At 40.3% G+C, this 21,970-nt stretch overlaps 3 protein-coding genes across 6 annotated transcripts in view; all 3 read left to right on the top strand.

The window, feature by feature from the left end:
* Nucleotides 1–3,677, top strand: part of LOC306825361 (CUGBP Elav-like family member 2) — a 29,886-nt gene extending 26,209 nt beyond the window's left edge. For all 3 annotated transcript variants that reach the window (XR_013779245.1, XR_013779246.1, XR_013779247.1), the window contains one exon: nucleotides 2–3,677. The gene's annotated coding sequence lies outside the window, so the exon portion shown is untranslated. The remainder of the gene's footprint in view (nucleotide 1) is intronic.
* Nucleotides 3,678–5,907: 2,230 nt separating this feature from the next.
* dhtkd1 (dehydrogenase E1 and transketolase domain containing 1) lies at nucleotides 5,908–17,998 on the top strand. The gene is made up of 17 exons (XM_079345693.1): nucleotides 5,908–6,348; nucleotides 6,610–6,762; nucleotides 7,015–7,226; nucleotides 7,322–7,516; nucleotides 7,645–7,914; nucleotides 9,514–9,685; nucleotides 9,868–10,066; nucleotides 11,014–11,326; nucleotides 11,421–11,505; nucleotides 11,605–11,744; nucleotides 11,849–11,999; nucleotides 12,114–12,220; nucleotides 13,425–13,589; nucleotides 14,123–14,205; nucleotides 14,461–14,627; nucleotides 16,773–16,858; nucleotides 16,952–17,998. Exons 1-17 carry the CDS (start codon nucleotides 6,183–6,185, stop codon nucleotides 17,051–17,053), a joined length of 2,766 nt encoding a protein of 921 aa, XP_079201819.1. The 5' UTR covers nucleotides 5,908–6,182; the 3' UTR covers nucleotides 17,054–17,998.
* A 1,020-nt stretch (nucleotides 17,999–19,018) lies between these two features.
* camk1db (calcium/calmodulin-dependent protein kinase 1Db) overlaps nucleotides 19,019–21,970 on the top strand; it is a 22,947-nt gene continuing 19,995 nt past the window's right edge. The window contains exon 1 of one of the 2 annotated variants that reach the window (XM_079347109.1): nucleotides 19,019–19,196. In XM_079347109.1, the coding sequence (XP_079203235.1) occupies nucleotides 19,162–19,196 (35 nt within the window). In that variant the 5' untranslated portion in view covers nucleotides 19,019–19,161. Of the gene's footprint in view, nucleotides 19,726–21,970 lie in introns of both variants that reach the window. The other variant, XM_079347108.1, reaches the window with a different exon arrangement.

Below are 21,970 nucleotides of genomic sequence, written 5' to 3'. Positions count from 1 at the left end.
GAACAAATCTCCATGCCTGTTTGCTCATCATTAGCCTAGCATGTCTTCATGATGTTGAAAGCCAAGCCAAACTCCTGGCCTCATCATCCCACCATTGTCTGTGATGTCTCTCTAAGCTCGCCTGACCAATACCTGGCCACCCACTGACCCTTGACCTTAGCTCAACCTGATTTTTCTGCATGTATATTCTTTTTTTGGTTTCATTTTTTTCTGTATAGAAATGTGATAGGTGGGAGAGAGGTCAAGCAAATCAATGTGAAAACTTTCCTGCGTTGAGTTCATTTATGAGATTTCTTTTTTTTTTTTTTTTTTTTTTTTTGCGAATGTTTTAAAAACCTGTGGGATTTCTTATTTTTAATTTAGCTTTGGTTTTTTAAGTTGCTTTCTTTTTACCTCTCTCAGTAAAGTTCACTTGAAAGTTGAATACAGGGATCGGCACACAGTTGTGCTATTTGGTGCCATTAGCAATATGGTGGCTTCTTTAAAAAAAATAAAAAAATAAAATAAAAAAAATAGACCACTTACCAACACTTTTGAAAGTCTGACCAGAAAAAGCCCTCTCAGTGCTCTGTAATGATCTCTACATTTTGCGGTCAGTGTGAAGATTTTCACCAAGGCTATTGAAGAAATATATTTTCTTTTCATTTAGGAAAATTTCCAGTGTATTTACCTTCTTCTTTGTTTTGAACTATTGATGGCACAATAAAAGGTACATTTACTCTATACAGAGAAATGACTACCTACATGAGTCAACTTTTTTAGAACTGATTCACAAATAGACAATCTGTGGTTTAAATGCACACTTAGATTACCTATATTTTATACCATTGAATCTATAGAATTTAACTAACGGAACCCAGGCAAAACTTTGGGTTTTTTGTAGATTATGTTGTAATGTCATCTGTGTCTGGGGGGGATCTTCGGTGTAATGCATTTTTAAAGAGGACTAAAAATCAGTTTGATCAATGTGACCGCATTTCTAGTCAATTTAAAACATACTTTAAGTCAAAACTCCTCTGCATTAACTGTAATTTCAATTTCTGTGAAAAAAGTACCTTTTTATTTTGAAGGGTCACAGTGTGTAGACTTGTTTTCCTTTTTGTTTAAGAAAATTAAGTGTTCAACTTCCACGGTACGTCTTGTAGACTTTCTGTGAATTTCTTCTTAATAATTTCATTAATGGATGTTTCACTTGGGTTCAGTTTGGATGCCTCATGTTGAAAGATGACGATTTACAATGTCTGTTAATCATACAGATGCCAGACAATGTCTCTTTTATTTTATTTTGTTGTTGAAGTGCCCATGTTTCAAACTCAGTGTTTCTTGATTTCACACAAGATAGTTTCCTGTAATATTAACCTACTTTTCTTTATACACACATACACACTGCAGCACACACGCAATACATGTTGTGATTGCAAATGTGGGAGCCCCTGAAGAAGAGATCACTTGGACACACGACACATGACCTGTGGGTCTCTGCACATTTAATAGACACACTCACAGTTGCTTTTTTAGGTTTCGCTGATCGTTCTTTTTAATTGACTTCCAATATCATGTTTGAGTCGTACACGATGCACGGCACATTATACGACTAAAATCACCACAATAGTGTTGGTTTATAAATACATTCCATTTTTTTCAGCACAAAGTTTACACTTTTTTTTACCGGGGTGGTATTTTGTCTGTTTCTACTACAAAATAACAACCACTTCACTCCCTCTCCCCAAAGAGGAGTTCCCTAAAACTGCGTACCTGATGGCGCTAAACAGTTGTCGACTCAGGGGCTTTTTTTGTGTGTGAAACTAAACACTCACACAGGATTATTATGACACAGTGCACAAATTTCACCATTAGACCTTTGATTTTTTTTTTCTTCTTTTCTCAAGATACATAAATAATCCAAAAAAATAAAAAGAATAAAAACAAATAATGGTACCAAATTTGAAAACCGAGCTCGAGGACAGTGTTGTAGTTTTGTAAGAGAAACGTTAAGCACAAATGTGGGAGCTAATCACTTTTGCAGAATGTTGTGTGATTTATAATCCCAAAACTTGCAAGGTACCACTGATTCCACTTTTTAATACGGGCATGTGCTTTTTACAGTGTGTTTTTTCTATCCAAATGCAATACAATATTCAAAGTGCCATATATACGTCTAGAAACTGCCTACACATCCTTATTAGGCCTTGGGTTAGAGATTGCTGCAATTAGCCTTTTTTTTTGTCTATTTATGCCAGTGTCATTAAAGCTCTTGTCCCTTGCTCATGTCCCCCACTCCCCACCCCTCTTCTGCCCCCTCCCACTCTTGTGTGTTGAGTTTTTTGGTAAATGTGTATTGTGATGTATTCAATTTGAACGGTTGTTTCAAGAAATTGTAGATAAACAATAAACTTCCCTCTACATTTGAAGGTTAAACCTCTTTCTTAGTGTGAACACATGAACTGTAACACTTTGCTATACATACAGTTGGTTGATCGGATGTGTCGGGGGACATTCATTCTATCCAACAAAGTCCCCAACATGCTAAAAGCTCACGTTAAGAATGCGACAACTTGGGTGCAATGTTGAGATCTTTCAATGATAAAACTGTCTAAACACTGAAATGGGTGCAGGTCGAGGGTGGTATCGTGTATGGTGAAGTGTTACTGTGAATGAATAAAAAGGAGAAGAGAGAAAAAAAAGAAAAAAAAAAGCACAATGTACAGTCCGCAGCGGTCCCAACAGGAACTTGACTCACTTCAGGGGCTTCCATCACAAATCCCGTTCAGGCTCTAACAATCACTTTCTCTGTTCTGTGTTTTTCACATTCTGAAGTGCTATTTTTTGACAGTGTGGTAGCTTTGCATCTCTATAGATATTGTCTCGATCCATTAAAAAAAGCGAGAAGAAGAAAATAAATCTTTCATTTCTTGTCTGATAATCGGTATGACTTTGTTCATGTTCCACCAATAATTTACTAGATGTTTTTCCTTGTCTTTATGAGAGCCAAAGTGGGTGCATCTTGATGTGATCTGTGTTATATATAGTTTGGGTTTTTTTCTTTCTTTTTTCCTGTTCAGGCAAAAAAATATTTTTTTTGTTGAAACTGGGTGGGCTTTGAAAAAGGAAAAAAAAAAAGAAAAATATACAACAAAGGCTTTCCAATTTCTACAACTGGTTGTTCATATGTATTTTGTACCAGTGGAGCTTTTTATATTGGAAATTAAAGAAAAAAAATCTATATTGGAAAAAAATTGTCTGGCCTCTCAATGTGGCCTCGCCTTGACCAAGTCTCGAGTTTGGCCTCTTGATGGTGTCAAGCAATTTTTTTTTTTTTTTTTTTTTGTCTCTTAAAGATGCCTGATTTTGATTTCTCTACATATTCCTCACTTCTTTAATCAGTTTCTGGGGGGGTTGGGATCCTCTAAGCTCGTGGTAAGTTTCATGTTAGTATTCGTGCTGTCCACAGTATAGTTTAATGGTCATCAGATTTTTCGACTTGTGTGGGTAATTGTCTTAGTTAAAGAGATAACTAATTGTTTAATTTGAGCCTTGCTTTTTACCTGTGTAGACTTCTGTTTGTTTTTCCCCATAGAGGAGTGTGTAGCTGAAAGACTGTTCTTTTTTTGGTCAATGTTTGTTCATGTGTGGTGTGTTTCTTTGCCTCTGTCTCCAAATTAAACCATATCCCCTAATATGGACTGTGTCTTTGTGCGTTGTGCTCGTCCAGTGTTGTTAAAACATTTTACAAACCGCCCCTCCCTCCCCCCCTCCCCTGTGTGTCCTGTCTCGCTAACTTTTTTCTCTTTGTTGTGCTTCTATTTGCTAATTTATAAACGGTAACTAGTTGTGGTGGTTTATCTCAGACTTTAAAAACAGTCGAGTCCATCTGTACTTGTATTGATGCACAACCTCATGAACAGTCATTTCTTCTGTCTTTAGGACATTATTGTCCAGGAGGGTTGACCTGCACCAGTCTGTACACTCACTCACAACTGGGCTGTGATCTGAGTCATCAGTGCTGAGGAGCGAGGGTGGATTACCTTACGTGGCTACTGGGCCCCGAGAGCTCATGGGGGCCCGAAAGCCAGAGCTTCTGTGTGAAGTCGCTGTTACTTTTAATGTTTTAAGTCAAAGGGCCCAGTAATTCATGTCAATATCTGGGTCTAAAAAGTCCTACCAAAAAAGGAATAGTCTGAATATAAACCTATTCATCATCATGGGCCCCTCGGCTATAAAGGGGAGAAATACAAAAAGCAAGCTCAAAACGGCAATAGTAGCCCATTACTGTCTTGGGGAGTCGGAAGGGGCCTGTTGAGTTCAGGGGCCAAATATCTTGTAACGGCTCTATGCTATGGAGGGAAGCAATCACACAGTCATCTGCAAACATAATGATATTCCTGTTCTCACGTCTGCTTTGACACTAAATAATTAAAAATAAATATATTGATAGTTTAACTACTGAATGCAGACTTTTCCCACAGAAGCACTAAAAGCTCCATATTCTGCTCATAATCAGTAACGTCACATCAGGAGCTGCAGACTTCCTGAGTGGTTCAGGTTTCTATTATTGCAGAGCTTAAAGCTTAGAGATTAAAAATATATTCTAGTTTCAACAACAAATGATGCAGTAATACAAGTCAATACATGAGCTGGTAAGAATGGATAATGAAATAATGATTGTATTTTCTTGGCCTCTAAGACAAACAGACTATAACACAGAATAATTATCAGTAGTTTCAATAATTACAAATTTAATTACAAAAAGCCAGACAGATTTGGAAGTAACTGGGGTGAAATTATTCAGTTGAAGATATCATCTTGAAATCATAATGCAATAAGTGATTTTTACATCTACAATAAGAGTTTAACAGTAAAACCTATGGTGGCTGGTAAGGGTCAAACGCTCGGCCACTGATGAAACGACTAACATTTAGAAAAAAGTGCAGCATATTTAGAAACTTCCACCAACACAACATTCTGAAACATAATGCAATCAAGAAGACAATGATCCAGCAGGTCAGTATGAAGACATCACCATGAAGCAATACAACTGAGAACATCCAGTCCCTGACTCCTGCACCATGACCCTCTTCACTTCTCTCACTGAAGGAGATCACAGGAATCTGGTCTGCTGGTAGATCAGACATCAGCCATCCCACCACGGTCCCTTGTGACTTTCTGCAAACACAATCACCACAGACAGAGGAGTGGTCATTTCTCTGAATGTGTTAAAGAGTCACAGCCAGTGTGGATAATGTACCACCTACAGTAAACACAGACTGATATCAGTCATCTGTAGACCTTTTCTCTTCCTCTGCTCAAATCTTAGATATCATGTCTGCACTCTAACACCACTGTATGTGAACTATGATGCAGGATTTGAACCCGCCTGTTGACACTCTTTGTGCCTGACATGCAGCCTTTTAAAGTGAACTCCACTTTGAGTCCTCGCTGCTTCATCTGCTGGTGGACTTTAACTACTTTACGTCATTGTTAACAACGTCGAGGCTTTCATTTCCTCCAGTCAGATATCACAAGATATGAAATACTAAAAGTGCTCCACCTAGTGGTGAAGTTCAGTACATAGCGAGAGTGGACAGTGTGCTGTGGCTGTGAAAATGTAATCTTTGCCTAAAGTAGAAACATTAAAAAATGACACGTGTTTTGGGTACACTCCTGGTATAAATCACCCGTGAAATCTAAACAGTAATCTGACCCGTCTTTGATATCAGTCTGAGCATATTTCTAGATTTTAGGTGTGTCACATTATATATGTCACATTTTATATGCCTATATAAACAGGCTGTAATTCTGATCAAAATCACTTGATATCTGTTAGATACTTTATTTATTTAGGAGTTTGTAATTTACACGGAACACTTGAACGCAGCACCAATCTCGTCGCTTGACACTTGTTGAGTGCAGCATTTCTTCTTTATGCAACGTATTCAATTAAAACACTATTACAGATCAGTTAACTAATATGTAGAAGGCAAAATGAAAAAAAAAAGAAGAAGTATTAAAATAAATTATTCCTCGTTGCGCAACGAGCAGAAGAGAACCGGCCAATCGGCTTCCGATGCGGCGTCTCCTCCTCCCATTGCGTCCCTCTTTGGACAGTATGGCTGCCGTCCTGTAGTGGTTGTAGTGTGCAGTTTTTTTTTTTTTAAGATTAGAAGCCTCACGCTTAAAAAAACATGTCGGCCGTGTTATTGTTGAAAAAGTCACTATGCAGGCTCCCACCGAGTGTCGCTCGGCAGGTTGTCTGCTGCTGCTATCACACGGAGAAAGGTGTTTACGGATACCGACCCAAACAAACCGAGAGCCTGCACAAGTTCCAGAGCGGCGCAGCGCTCAACCAAGGTCAGTGTGGGGTTCATTCACTGTGCAGATCATTTAACCACACACCATGACACTGTGTGCGTGGAGGTCTGTGACTTGCAGGGAAATGAAGTTAAGTTGTTAAGTATATTAAGTCCTCTGTATACCCGTGTGAAACGTGGCAGAAGTTGTCTCCTGGTGGTGATTTATTTGGTTGAGCCTACAGTGGCATGGAGTTGTTGGCTGCAGTGTGGTTTAAGACTGCTCATCCTGATGGAGGTTTCTCTTTGACTTTTTGATCAGATCATGGTCTGGCCCGTCTGGTGGAGGCATACAGAGCACATGGACACAAGGCTGCTAAAATTAACCCGTTACTTCCTCAAAAGCCTGTTGCTGACAATGTCCCGGAGATAGACATGCTGACCGGCACCATCAGAGGACAACTCAACACCTCAGGTAGGTGACCGCTGTGAAAGGACCCTAAGTGCATAACACATAATAAACAATGCCTGATACTAATCATGCTTGTTTGCTAAGCTGTGTATAAAGTTACTACTTTACAGTAAATACATGGGTTTGACAGGAAATCCCATGAAATACATGATTAATTGTAATGTAGTGATACTATTCAATAGAGTAATAATCACCTATAGGTAGCATCAAAATCACGACAAGACATGAAGTATCTGGGCTGTCATTCTCCTGAAGGTCTACAACACTTTGGCAAAGCGGAGGCCTCAGCTGAGGAGGTTGAGGCCTATCTGAAAGAAGCGTACTGTGGCCACCTATCAGTGGAGACCAGTCAGCTCAGCAGCCTGGAGGAGCGGGAGTGGTTCGCTGACCGCTTTGAGGAACTCAAGAAGACTCGTTTCGCCGCAGAGGAGAAGAGACGGCTGGCAAAGATCATGCTGGAGTCTCAGGTCAGTCGGAGAACGAATAGGGAAATGTAAACGACACGTTATCAAATTTTCAGTGTTCTAAATCGGTCACTATTTTTTTCTCTCACGTATTGTAGGAATTTGACCACTTCATGGCCACCAAGTTTGCTACTGTGAAACGTTATGGAGGAGAAGGAGCAGAGAGCATGATGGGATTCTTTCATGAGCTTTTCTACCAGCTTGCCCACAGCGGTGTCACTGACATTGTCATCGGTATGCCGCACAGAGGCAGACTCAACCTCCTGACAGGCCTGCTGAAGTTCCCACCAGAGGTTAATTTAGTAGATGAGACATTGTTTCATGGTGCATGATAAGACAAAATTGCCATTCCTGTAATTAGCAGCATGAGTTAATAGAAGTTCAAACAATGGGTCATTTATTTATTTATCCTTCTCTTTAGCTCATGTTCCGTAAGATGCGCGGCCTCAGCGAGTTTCCTGACACCTCGCCTTCCATCGGTGACGTCCTCTCCCACCTCACCTCCTCCGTGGAGTTAGATTTCGGAGCCGCACAACCCATCCACGTGACCATGCTGCCAAACCCCTCTCACCTGGAGGCAATCAACCCTGTGGCTCAGGGAAAAGCCCGTGCAAGGCAGCAGCTCAGGAGAGAGGGAGACTATTCACCAGCAGACAAAGCACAGCCAGGGGACCAAGTGGTCTGTCTGCAGGTATACATTCAAAGCAAGTCAACTCACACATGCTGCAAACTCAATTCAACCTGCAAGAAGAAAGAAATGTTTTCAATTTCAAGTGGATGTACAAAGAGTGACAGAAAACATCAGATTTAGGATGTCATACTTTATATTTTTTGTAATTACATTTTAATTTACTTGAAGGAATTTATCAGCGTTATTTTGATGATTTCCTACCAACTTTAGATTCCATTTCACCTTCTCATCAGCGACTTAAAGCAAGGCAGAGATTTACTCCAGCCACTCATTTTCTTTGTTACTCTCTTTTCTCTCCTCCACAATCTAAGTCCTCTGAAGTCTTTTTGCCTCTGCTCCAATGTACACACAGAATATACACTGAGCTCGGTAACTTGCAGTGCTCTGCAGGATTTCTGCCAGGGAGAAGTGCCTCAAGGTTTTTTTTCGACACCTCTTGATGGAAATTACACACCGTCACGCCAAGTAACATAGAGCAAGGACAGGTGTTCAGAGCGCAGAGGGGCGATGAAGGAGGCTCCATTCAGCCTATTTCAAGTCAGTGTACATACAGTCTCCGTGATTTAGTTTTCAAGTAAAACAGTTGCATAGCGTTACATAAAGGTGCTAACACTTCTCTTGATTCAGTTCAGGTAAGGGTATTATAGACTTGACTAAAACATTGTTAAATTATTTCTTTATTTGATTGATGACTAATAACACATTTAGATAAACTGAAATCATTATTTCTTTTTTGATATACTTTATTAATCCCAGAGGGGAAATTCCGTTTTTTCATTCCGTTATTTTTCGGGACATGCTTCTCACACACATGCACAAACAGGACCTGTGGACATGCATCATGTCAGACTGGGGCTGCTATGCAGAGCAGTTGGGGGGTTTGGTGCCTTGCTCAAAGGTACCTTGGCAGTGACCTGGCACCTACCCAGATAAGATTCAAGGTTTTGTTTATTTGTCATTTTCCTAAAGTATCTTCATAAAAAAATATGTTCTCCCTTCCCCAAGCAGTGTGACCCAAAAGAACATGTAACACATAGACATATAAATACACCTGAAACTATCTACTCAGGAATAAAATAAAAAGAACAATAACAATGTAATAGTTTAAATTAAACGCACAAAACAAGAAATAAAACAGGCAGCATTTAGTTAGTACTGCAGTCATTCATGAATGTGTGTTTGCAGTACAATTAAAACTGTTTAAAATGAAGCATACATTCATTTGATACATATTAGCATGACGGGGTCACAGTTTATGAATGATCCTGTTTGCTTACAAACAAGCAAGTACTCTTTACATTTTTTTAAAGGTACTTAAACATATAGGCTGCCAAAAGTGGCTCAGAGATGTATAAGTGTGTCCATGAACACTGTAGCCCTGAAGCTGTGGACCTCTCGTATATGTTATGTGAAGCCCTCTTTACCCTTGATCCAAGGCTCAAACTCTGCAAGAGGTAAAGACACTAAACCCCTCTAAGCTTCATCTTATATGGGAGTTAGTTTACCAGTTCTACAAACCCTCCTGCAGTTTTTTCTAAAATGTCAACCCAATCTCTCTCTTCTTCTTCTTCTTTGCCTTCGTTTTCGTCTTTTTCTCAGGTTCACGGTGACGGCTCATTTACAGGCCAAGGGATTGTTCCAGAAACCCTGACTATTTCAAACCTCCCTCACTACAGAGTAGGTGGGAGCATTCACCTTATTGTGAACAACCAAGTTGGGTACACCACTCCTTCTGAGAGAGCGAGATCCTCTCTGTACTGCAGTGATGTCGGTCAGTGAAACATGGGAACAGCATCGATCTCAGAATAAACATGTTTTTCATTCTAATCAAGAATAAAGCTGTCTAATAATGTAACCAAAAACATCTGTTTACTCCAAAATGATGCACTAAATATATCTTGACACAGGTTTCATGCACTGTGCTTGAATCAGAAGCTGATATTTGTGTCCCAGGTAAGATGGTGAACTGTGCTGTGATCCATGTAAACGGCGATGATGCAGAGGAGGTGCTGCGGGCCACTCGCCTGGCTGTGGAGTACCAGCGGCTCTTCAGGAAGGACGTCATCCTGGATCTGATCTGCTATCGTCAGTGGGGCCACAACGAGTTGGATGAGCCTTTTTTCACCAACCCAGCCATGTACAAGATCATCCGGTCAGTTTCTCTTTTTTTTTTCTTTTTCTTTTTTTTTCTCTGCATCCCTTCATATTTCTACTGTAGCATGTAGAGCATGTTTCTTAAGTTTTCTACTCGAGTGATGAAGCTGAACTCCTTTTTTCTTATTTTCTGCCAACTACCAGTTACAAAGATATCCGTAAATATGTGCTTTAAAAGATACAATAGTTTATTTCCACTCTTTTCAATTTAGCTTTTTTATGTTTTATTTTTATTTTCTAGAAATATAATTTAACATTAAAAATCTGTGTGAAGGGCATTTTGGAAAGCTTCCTCTCTTACAGTGGGCATATAAAGTGAAGTATTAACTGAGTGGGTCAATAATGGATGATTGTGTACGCTTCAAATTGGAGCATTTGTTGTTGTGGGAGTTTTTTTGTCTCACTTTTCACCCACTATTTAAAGACTTCACTTTGACTACTGCACACTAACTCCTTCAATTAGCAGGAGAAAACAACGGATCAGATTTCAGATTTTATATGTCACTGCCGATCAAACAAACAAGTCCTTAAAAACAGCTTCCACTCAATTTGATTACAAAACGTCTGCTGCTGTCACATGTCTGTGTTCTCAATAAAGAGTGGCTTCTAGACGGGTTCTAGTACTTCTTGTACTGGTTTAATGAAGTCATTCAAGAAGATTTATTTTTATAATAACAAATCCATTTTATCCTTTAGATAAATGATAAAGAGAAGCAGGTGTTAACAATCTGCCTGAAAAGCCTTTCATACTCTTTGTGCAACTACTGAGTTCAGTTCATGTTTTCCTCTCTGGAGAAACTGGTAGTTCTAATCAAATTATAACTGTAGACACCTAGATGATTGTGCAGAATATCTTTTAGTGTGATGTTTCCATTTTAAGATATTATTGTGCCTTTTTAAAAGCACCATCTGACGCCGTGTAGTTGAACTGATGCGTCCTCACAGATCTCGGAAGAGTGTCCCTGACTCCTACTCAGACCAGCTGATCTCTGAGGGGCTGATGACCGATGCACAGCGAGACCAGATGAAGTCCGAATACTACGGCATGCTCAACGATAAGCTGGCCAACATGACCCTGTACAGCCCTCCACCCACCAACCTGCAGGGCCGCTGGGGGGACCTGGTGGAACCCCAGGCCAGAGTCACCACCTGGGACACAGGTGTCCCTGTACCTCTGCTGCAGTTTGTAGGAGCAAAATCTGTGGACATCCCCCAGGAAATCCAGATGCACAGCCACCTGGGGAAGACTCATGTACAGGTACAGCCATCCGCTCTGCCTTTTTCTATGATGTAATCATGTGTTGACATGGCAACAGCTACATCAGGATGTCTTTCCTCTTGTATGCACTCAGAGTCGGTTACAGAAGTTGCAAGATGGGACCAAACTTGACTGGTCCACAGCAGAAGCCTTGGCTTTTGGATCTCTCCTGTCACAAGGTCAGAGTTCAGAAGAAAATATGTCAGAGACGAGTTATGAATCATTTCATGTTTGTTTTTTCTGTAATGAATGGATTTTCTATTATACTGTTGCTGCAGGCTTTAACCTCCGAATCAGCGGACAGGATGTTGGAAGAGGCACGTTCAGTCAGCGACACGCCATGGTGGTGTGTCAAGAAACCAACGACATGTACATCCCTCTGAACCACATCAGCCCTCAGCAGACAGGGTTCCTCGAGGTGAAATCCTGATAAATCAGATCATACCTTATGTTAACATAATCTAAAGCTGGCATTTGAAGATATGTTGTGTAGCACGGCATGATGTAGTTTGGTGTGTTCAGGTATGTAACAGCCCGCTGTCAGAAGAGGCTGTGCTTGGATTTGAATATGGTATGAGTATCGCACAGCCAAAGCTGCTTCCCATCTGGGAGGCTCAGTTTGGAGATTTCTTCAACGGTGCCCAGATCATCTTTGATACGTTCATCTCTGGAGGTAAAGCTGTGATCGCTTCGGCTCTGCTGCTATCAACAAGTTCTTCATAACACTTGTTTATATTTGACTTTACAAACATGTCGGCACATCAGAATGAAACTGCCCTGTCCGCAGGTGAAGCCAAATGGCTGCTGCAGTGTGGGATGGTGATCCTGCTGCCTCACGGCTACGATGGAGCTGGACCGGAACACTCGTCCTGTCGTGTGGAGCGCTTCCTGCAGGTCTGTGTGTCGACATCTCAGCTTCTATCATGTGTAATTTATGTGACTGTCTGAAAACAAGACATAGATGGTGACCATGTATAACATGTAATACAAGTGTTTTCTGACAGATACAGTAGCAAGTCGTATGACTGCCTCAGGTCGTCTGATGATAAGAGCGAACAGTGTTGTTACTTTATAGGCTGTGGCTCAATGATGCACCAAAACCACCTTTTGAAGTTTTCATAGAGGATTAATGTTTTACTTCAGTAAGTGCAGAGGTTACTTTTCACAGCTTTGAGGTGTTTAACTGCTAATATCATAAAAGCAATGTGTGCTGAAATATGCTCTTTGACCCCTTGATGTTTTTTATGTGTCGATGCAAAGCTCTCAATAGTCAAAAAAAAAAAGCCCTCAAATGTTGGAAATCACCAAAGAAGTCATATTAAATTGCTTTCTAGTTGATTTTTGATATGGGAGGAAATAGAGCAGTGAGTGTTATTACGCAAACATGTTAGTCGATGTCACCTGTCTTTAGAGAAATACGTACATCAACATTGACACACCATAGACAGCTACAATCTGTTCTGAAATAAAAGAGGTAACATCCTTATGTGGCCTGCCAGCAGGATTCAGAAAACAAAAGACATCAGATAAAGTCAATGTGTGAAATCACCTCTTTATTTATTATTCCCTTTTTAAAGACTCTCTGTGGTTTTCACTCTTGGTGAACAGCAAATGAAGATTTCAGACACAGAAGAAGTTTTAGTGTTTTTTTTACAGTGTACTTGTTTTACGTTTCAATGTGACTGAGGACGCCGTTAAGAGCATAAATGTTAGACTCAGAATTGAATACAGTTAAAAGGATGATGGAGGGGAAACATAACACATTATTGTTAATGAATGTTATCATCCACTTTAAAGTGTGTTTACAATTTAGATTCCCTGACTGAAGCTGCTGTAAGGTTTGCTGAAGCCTGTATTGTGGACTTCTATAACTCCATATAATAAACTTGTCACAGACCAGCATATCTGAATTGATAAGAATATTAAATTCAAACATAGTTATATCTCTAATCTTAATGAGAACAAGTTGGAACCTCAGTCTTTGTTCTGTTAGAAGGACATTTAAGTTAGCATGTTTCTGTAATGACTGTGCGTGCTCTGTCGTGTTACACATGATCGGAGCTAATGATCTCTGTTTTGTTCTGTGTCTGTGTCGTAGATGTGTGACAGTAAAGTGGAGGGTGTGGACAGTGACACTGTGAACATGTCCGTGGTCAACCCCACCACTCCTGCTCAGTACTTCCACCTGCTGAGGAGACAAATGATCAGAAACTTCCGCAAACCTCTCATTGTGGCTGGACCCAAGATGCTGCTTCGATTTTCTGTAAGCACCGTGACTACTCTGGATGTCTGGATTTTTTATTCTAAATGACAAACTTTCAATTTCCACTCCTGCCTATTTACACTGGTCAAGAGGGGAAACATATTTCAAAACAACAGAGCACAGCTTAACGAGTGCGTTTCAGAGAGGCATCGTGGTCGTGCTGGATCGAGATACGAGATAGATAAGGAACAAAAAATTAATCAGAACATTTAACTCACCTAATCCAAGGTATACACATGAAATATGCTGTTTAATCCTCCTCTTTTTCATGTCCAATTTTAATTTTTCTTACTCTATAATGAACATTATGGACTCAATAATCTAGAAAATGATAGAGGTGATAAATACACTGAATAATAAGGAATCATTTCTAATACTTTAAAATGTTCTGGCAAAAAAAGAAGTGTACAATGAAATGTATTCAGTGTCATAGCTGGGTTAAAATAAAACAAGCTCCCCCCCATAAAAGTGTAACATTAAAAGTGAAACATTATATTGGTTGTAAAATCAATGAAATCTCTCTTTGTCTGTAGGGTGCAGTCTCCAGTCTGACTGAACTGGCACCAGGAACATCTTTCAGACCTGTAATAAGTGATCCTTCAGTTTCAGCAGAGAGGTACACAAGTCATGACACATTTTAAGCACAATGATTATAGTATCTGTGATGTTTAAGTTTAAAATCTCCTGTAAGTATTTATTGCTCTGTGACGATGCTCAATGATGTGAAATATTTTAAAGGAGTGCACCACTCCTGCTCTAGTTTTCTTTTTTAACTCGATATGTTTAATAAAGCTTACGAACACCCCTTAACCTGTCATTTGTGGAACCCATACCCAAAGCAAGCCCTTTTATTTTTTCTCATTTCATGCAGTGTCCAGAAGGTGGTGCTGTGCTCAGGAAAGCATTATTACGCCCTGCTGAAACAGAGGGAGACATCAGCAGCCAACCAGAGCACTGCACTGGTCCGTGTGGAGGAGCTGTGTCCGTTCCCTTTGGTGGCTCTGCAGCAGGAGCTCACCAAATACACAAACGCCAAAGGTACACGTGGTATCCCCTTCACTGTTTCAGACATACTGACTTTAACACGATGATCCAACATGGCTGAAAAGATCATTTGTCCTTCTTAGATCTCCTGCAACTTAACCAGGGCTGGTTCATTAGAAATGTTTTAACTTTCACTAAATATATTTAATACCTTGATTTAGTCACATTTCCTTGTGAATGATTGTTTCCGTTTACACAAAATTTCCATTTACATCATCATATCACTTAACAAACAAACACATAGGACACATTCACAACAATAACCCCACAGTAAATATACAAGCTAATAAATGGTGAGATTGTTTGCGCACAAAAAAGTCAAAGATTTTGATTTAAGGATGTGTTTATGATCTTTAGTCTCGTCGTGTTTTTTTTTTTTTTTGGTTGCTTCTTTGTACACATCGTGTTTGGTTTCGGTCTTTAGTGACAGGTATCCAGAGTTAGCTGAGGCTTTTGACCCCTCTTTGCAAAAATATATTATACCACACTTCTTCAAAGATACATCAGTCTCACTTTGAGTGTCGCACAGGAAACGAAATAATTGCAAAAGCCGACGTGAGTCATAGTGAGCTGAAGGCTTTTCAGCTGCGTGCATCAACTTCAATAGAAATCTGACAGTCGGCTCTTTGGTTTGTAAGTCTTCAGGACAACAGTAGACATCTTGTAAAGAAAGCAGTCGATGCTAATGCATGAGTTTTTTCTGACACACAGCAAGCTGAGCCTCAGCTAATTGAATTCACTGCAGGGTGACTGCAGAGGTGTTTTTGTTTTTCAGCCACGGGAGTGTGAACAAAATGTGTGTCAATCCACACTTAATCTTTGATTGCTTCATTTTTGTTTTGCAAAACTTTTCAAGAATGAAGAACTACTGGCTGCAGTGTTAACATCCTTGTCTTCACCCGGGAATCCTTTGTGTTTGTGGCTCAAGAAAAGTGTATGAACATGACTGAGTAAACTAAATATAAAAAAGATACATGGGCACCTGCAGGAGGACCTTGATTTAGTGAGCTAATACCAGACGATAACAACACACTACGTGATAGTTTGTGCACAAAAGTTAAATGACAGCATGAGAATTTGTGCTGCACTATCAGTGTGATTGATTTAATCCCACAAAAATAGGAGCAAGTGGCTAATAAACACTATAGTTACACTATGAACGGAGCAGCCATGTTGGATTTTATCTCGGGCAGCTCAGCCAACTGCGACAAGTACATACAACTTTAGGGGGCGTCTAGTTGACACTCCTGACTGGGAACTCGATTTTCCTCTTCTCAGTTCAACTGGAATGCAGCTCCTTAATATTCAATATTAATACGATCACAGGACTTTTAATTCCCGCAGCTGCTCTGTTAAATGAAAAGCCATTGACAGATTTGTCATTGAAGCTTCCCGTGTATAAAAGCAGGTTATTATTGTTGTGAAGAAGTGTTATCTTAGTGCTCAGTTATGATCATTTGAACATGTGGACCTTAAGCCTCAACATTGCAGTATTAAATAGTTGACTACAATGAATATCTATATATGTTAGGTAATTATATAATTGAGAAAAAAAAACGACAATTTAGTGCGCCCGAGTTTTCATGGATTTTCTTCTAAACTACAAACAAATCCTAGATATGGAAACTTTGGTGAATGTCCGAATCTTTAAAACTGCTGAAGTGAATCTGAAGAAGTCATTTCTTCCTAGCAGCCATTGTTGAATGAGGCCCATTGTGCTCAAAGATATTTCTTCACTTCTAGTTTCACTTCACTTTCTTGTATTTCATTATTCTCCCCGGCAGAAACTCTCTGAAGTCAAGTCCAGTTCTAGTTTGATTTTGAACATCTATTCTCTCTGTGGTCAAAGGGCAGGAAAGAAACTTAAAGAGAAAAATATTCTTGGGATGCCAGAGTCTGGTTGTGGGTGTGAACGCCCCATGCGCCGATGCTATGAACCTCCAGACGGCCAGTCGAGTTTTGGTCTCCACTTTGGTTTGCGATTCTGTCCATATAATAACAAAAAAAAAAAGGCAACAAAAAGCCCCAAAATAAATCTTAAAAACTATATATGAACAAGTCTCTCCTTTGTTTGATGTGAACAGAAAACAGTGAATCTTTAATTTTTGATCTTATTGTATTACATACATTCCTCCACAGAGTTTGTTTGGAGTCAGGAGGAGCCTGAGAACATGGGTGCCTGGTCCTTTGTAGCTCCCAGGTTTGAGAAGCAGCTGGCCTGCAAGGTGAGCGATCTTTCAATAAATATTCAGCACAGATGTATGCTTCGGATATCTTTGACATCAGTCACACTTCATTGCCTCCTCTTTCCTGTTTAGCTCCGGTTAGTGAGCCGACCCGCTCTTCCCGCCCCTGCTGTCGGCATTGGGACCCTCCATCAACAGCAACAAGAGGCCATCCTCACCGCGACCTTCTCCTAACACTGAACAGGACACAAGCATCAGTACTACACTACAATAGTCATTTTTACATTAAGTATCTACGGTGGTCTTCCCATCACAAGGGGCTGGTGCATGGCAAATAAGTGGGACCTTTTGATGGTATAGATCTGCTGTCTTTGAAATAAGATTGGTCAATAGTATGAAGAAGAAAATTGTAGTGGTAAGAGAGTAGTTTGGATCATTTTATTTATATCCACAGGGTTAAAAAAAAAAAGGTTTTAATTGTTGTTATGGTTTGTTGACAAGATCCTATTTCCTGTCTGCCCCTCCCTTCTTTACTCTGCTGATATCATCCATGTGTTCACTTACAAGAAACTACGATAAAAATGGATGACTTCTAATTTGGTTTGAATCTAAATCGAGGCCTTAGAGACAACGTTTACAATGTGATTGTGGTGAGCAAGCACTTTAGTTGACCGTCATGTTTGTAGCACTTAACTGCATCAACCTGTAAGAGCTCAACTTGTGCATTCAGTCTGCATGAGTTCATGCTCATTTTTGTTCTGTTCTGAACAGATCATATCTGATCTAAGCTGATAGAGAACCTTATCGTCCTTTAAATATTGTAGGAATAAGAGTACAGAGGTCACCAGTAGCTCTTCTACAATGTGCTATGGATGAGTCCTTTCCGCAGCACCCTGGGTTTGATACCCCCCCCCCCCCCCAAAAAAAAAGAGAGTGCCGGGATCTGTGTTTCTGAGTTAACGAAGGGATTTGTTACTATTTTGTTAAATGTTAATCAAATCTCCAGTTTGATGAATTGGGACATTTCATTGAGTACATTTGGCATAAGAAGTTCTTTATCATTACATGAAATCAACTGCTTAAACAAGACTTGAATTAATATCTAGCATTAAAGGGCTAATGTAAATAAACCAAATCATTCAAAATAAAATATTTTCGAATAAATCTATTTTAATGTTATACATCGAGTTTCTTAATTTTTTTCTCCTGTGTGTTTAAAAGCAGACCTACATGCTGAGCTTGACCTTTACATATATAAAAAACATGTGTCTTCATACAGACAGTTTTGTGTCCACTTCATGAAATCCACATTAATATCTTTAAGTCACTTTTACCAAGCTTCATTTCCCCTTATATGTTACTTAAATCCTCTTTTGCCTATGTAGTGAACTTCCTTTTCCTCACACAAGTATGTCATTGTTTGTCTTAAACAGAAATAACTGCACTGAGTATTGAGGCCACTAACAGTACTTGTATTTGAAAAGGGTTTTCTTGGTTTATTTCCAAGCGTCAAGTTTCTGCCCTCAGGTTCCCTCAATTGGTTTAGTCCTCTCATAAGTGACTCATTTCTGGTTCCTAAACCAGACGACCGATCATCACTCATGTAGATAAGTATCTAACTCTGCCAGCGTGAGAATCAAAACAATTTGGTGTGTGTGTTTGGGGGGGTTCAATTACTGCAGCTATCAGAAAATCTACTGACTGAAAAAGAAACATTTTATAAAATGTCTGATGTTTCTGCTCAGCCCTGGATTATTTTTTGGGATTTTTCAGTCCGTTTCTTATTCAGATAGTTCAAGTGTTGTTTTTATCTAAATGGTACACTAAATGGTACACATTTTATCATATAAAAACCATAAGTCATAGTATTGCCTAAATCTTTTCTGTTTTTGGTCTCTTCTTTCTCCTGTGGGAGTAGCTTTAAATCTGCCAAATGCTATTTATTTATATTGCTATTATGATTCGGTATCAAAACTAGGAGCTTATAACAAAAAATGGAGGGAAGTGGAAGGGGGGCAAGAATCATCAGCTGTGCATGGGGTCCACTTTTCTTCTGGCTACGCCTCTGCCCCTTTTAATTTCATTGCATTCAGATAAGAGCCCTTATTTGGGGTGTAGCAACCAGACAGGCACATAATGAGACATGGTTTTAAAGGATGAGCAAGCAGAAGCAGACTTTGGCAGTAATCAGTCCGGTGGAGTTTGCACTGGGTCGGTCATTTGGTGCAATGCGAACACTCGAGTCGTTCATCGTGCACGCTGTCAGTTTAGAAAGGCGGGAGCAGCAACCTCCCACTCCCCCCTTATTGCTATAACAACCACGGGGCGGTCGGAGTGACTCGATGCCACAGCAGCACGGCTCAGATGCGACTGCCAGGTGCCACCCTCCTCCTGCAAGTAGCCCGCCCTGAGCTTATCGTTGCGCCGTTTGACTGTGACTGAAACCCGCCTGGTAACATAGAGAGGAGGGAGGAGGAGGGGGAGTGAGTGAGAGAGAGAGGGGAAGGGAGAGCCGTGTTTCCCCCCTCGCCACAGTGATCAGAACAGTGGGGAAGCTCAGACTCGGGATCCGCTACGTCAAACAGATTAGTGAAATAACCTCTCGGGGTAGGACAGAGATACCTCCCCTCCTGGCTGCATACATGGGGCTGAGGATGCAAGATAGTCTGCGCTGACAAAGAGCCAGGAAGCCCTTGACGAAATAGAGAAGTGCACCAGGTTTACTTTTTTCTTCTTTATTTGTTTTTTGTTTTTTTTTGTCTTGGGGGAAGATCCTCCGGCTCCTGTCTTATTTTTCCTCCCCCCACCTCCTGTTGCGAAATGGCGAAAGAAAACGGCGATGGATCTTGGAAAAAGCATGTCGATGACATCAAGATAATATTTGACTTCAAGGAAGTCCTTGGGACGTGAGTAACAAGAAAACGCAGCCGTGCAGACGATACCAAACTTTGCATGCAGTCGGTGAACAATGACACATTGAAGCGAATGAAGGGGAATCAAAAGCAGACTGACAGCTGTTGAATATTCACTGAATTAACTGAGAAAAATGCTCGACGGTGACAGAGAAACAGACTGGGCCTTAAGAAAGAGTCTTTTTTATAATGAGGTCTGTCAGTAAAATAGTCTATTCAGAGAGTGTGAACAAATATTTCATGAGATACAATAATGTGTGAAGTCTGACACGCGTTGATATATTAGTTCATTCAGAAACTATACTGCAGCTACAGCGTGATTTTTTTCTCTTCACAGATCAGATCATGTAGTCTAATCAGAGCTTTGAGCAGATATGTTGTTTTTTCTCGTTTTTAGTTGATCAGAACAACTTTGACAACCAGCGTTTGGGCCTCACAAAGAGATTTAAATGAGCTCCCTAATGAAGACACAATCTGTGATCTGGCTGTGTTGTTCTCTTCCTTTTCTTCTTCAAACAGGGGAACAGATTTGAGCGGAGAAACATTATGTCTGGGTTTACAGGCTGCTCATACAGTAAACGCTCTTTATCAGAACACATCTGCTGCTTGCTTTTAATGGTTTGGTTATTTGCAGTTTAGGGACCACTTTGTTTTAAGTTATTCTTCTGCCCTTGGATCACAGGGCAGAAATTCCAGAGTTTATTTTGGTCCTGCTGTTAGTGCTGCTTGACTTCACGTCTTTTCTTTGAATAAGTTGTGCTGCAGAAAAAAAGAGCCCCAGAGTTCCCCTGTCGAAGGAGACCTGGTCATCGCTAGGTCAAGCTTTTGTGACATAAACAAGCAGTCAATCTTCTCATCCACTCACTGGGGTTCACACATTTCTTAGAGCATATTTCTCATTTTCCTGCTGCTCTTTGTCCCCTAAGGACATCCCTGTCCTCCCCTGACTGCGAGGAATCTAATGTGGTGATGTTTGTATTGTTTTGAAATTCTGGGAAATGTCCAGGAAGGAGTCTCCCTGGGGAAATATGTTTGTGTTTTTTTTTCCAGAGAGAAGTAGTGTCAGGCTGACTAGACAAACGCGCTCTGAGTCACTGTGTTTGTGGCATGAAATAAACATATGAAGGTCTACTCCATATTCCACCTCATTGTGTTTTAACTTAGTCTTTGTCTTCTTGGTTGTCTTCATCATCTTTAATTTGTGAAACATTGCAGCTCGGCAAGACCACAGTTCTTTTTAGTATTCCTGAAGAACAGCATCATAAAACTGTCTCGCAGATTGGTGATTCATAAACCTCACTCAACACTTCAGCTGTTGCTCTAAACAGACAGACACTCTACCTGGAGGCAGTTCTGATTTCCCCAAGGCTTTGATTTATGTGTGAAGAGCCTCTGAATAACACCGGTGAATCGTCGTGATTTACTGTCCACACAAAGGCCAGGTTGGAGGAACATAAACGTATCCCTCGCCCACATCTCGGGGCCCTGTGTGTCACTGTTGGGCCCTTCTGTTACTCATACAGCCTGTACTTGTCCTGATTGACTCTGAGTAAGTCCCATTTGCAAGTTTCCTGTGTGTGTTATTCAGGGAGTACCTTGTTTCTCCACAGCAAGGTTCAAAACAGGCGACAGAAAAGCCCAGCAGCTCTGCAGCTTTGCTCGAGGATTAAAGATGGACGTGGAAGGACTGTTGGTTAGCAAGAGACGTAGATTATCCTCCTTTTCTTCTTCCTCCTGCTCCACCTTTCAACTGGAGTTCCCTTGTCTGGGTTCCCAATTCGGGATCATCCCTCTGCAGGGATCTTCTACCATGCAGTAGTTATTCTCTTTAGCAGTGGAGGTACATTTACATCGGCACTACACTTCAGGTCCAGTTGAACTTCCATAATACTCTATAGTACAATTCATTACATTAACCCAGAAATGTTTCCCTTTTTGTTTAGTTCACTCCATACGTCTGTCATCTATAGAAACTTTGCAGATTCATATTTGACACACTTGACCTCATAAGAGGAGATAAGGTATTTTGAATGAATAGAAAAGCAGTCCAAGATAGTTAAAATAAGCATTGTCTCCACCAGTTACATTACAATTAGTAATAATTATAAAATATTAAACAATACTAAAGAGACATGGGCCTTTGTGACGCCTGTATGTCCTTCACATACATTTAACTTGTTTTATTTGACATATTTAGACTGTCTTTATTGTCATCTCAAACAGGTTGTACACAGTGAGG

The sequence above is a fragment of the Symphodus melops genome (genome assembly GCF_947650265.1).
Source record: "Symphodus melops genome assembly, chromosome: 6".
NCBI lineage: Eukaryota > Metazoa > Chordata > Actinopteri > Labriformes > Labridae > Symphodus > Symphodus melops.
This window is presented reverse-complemented; position numbering and strand designations above follow the sequence as displayed.

Coding starts and splice junctions, on each gene's coding strand:
- dhtkd1 (XM_079345693.1), top strand. CDS start 6,183: ATGTCGGCCGTGTTATTGTTGAAAAAGTCACTATGCAGGCTCCCACCG. Junction 14,206..14,460: donor CCTTCAGTTTCAGCAGAGAG/GTACACAAGTCA, acceptor CATTTCATGCAG/TGTCCAGAAGGTGGTGCTGT. Junction 14,628..16,772: donor CAAATACACAAACGCCAAAG/GTACACGTGGTA, acceptor ATTCCTCCACAG/AGTTTGTTTGGAGTCAGGAG.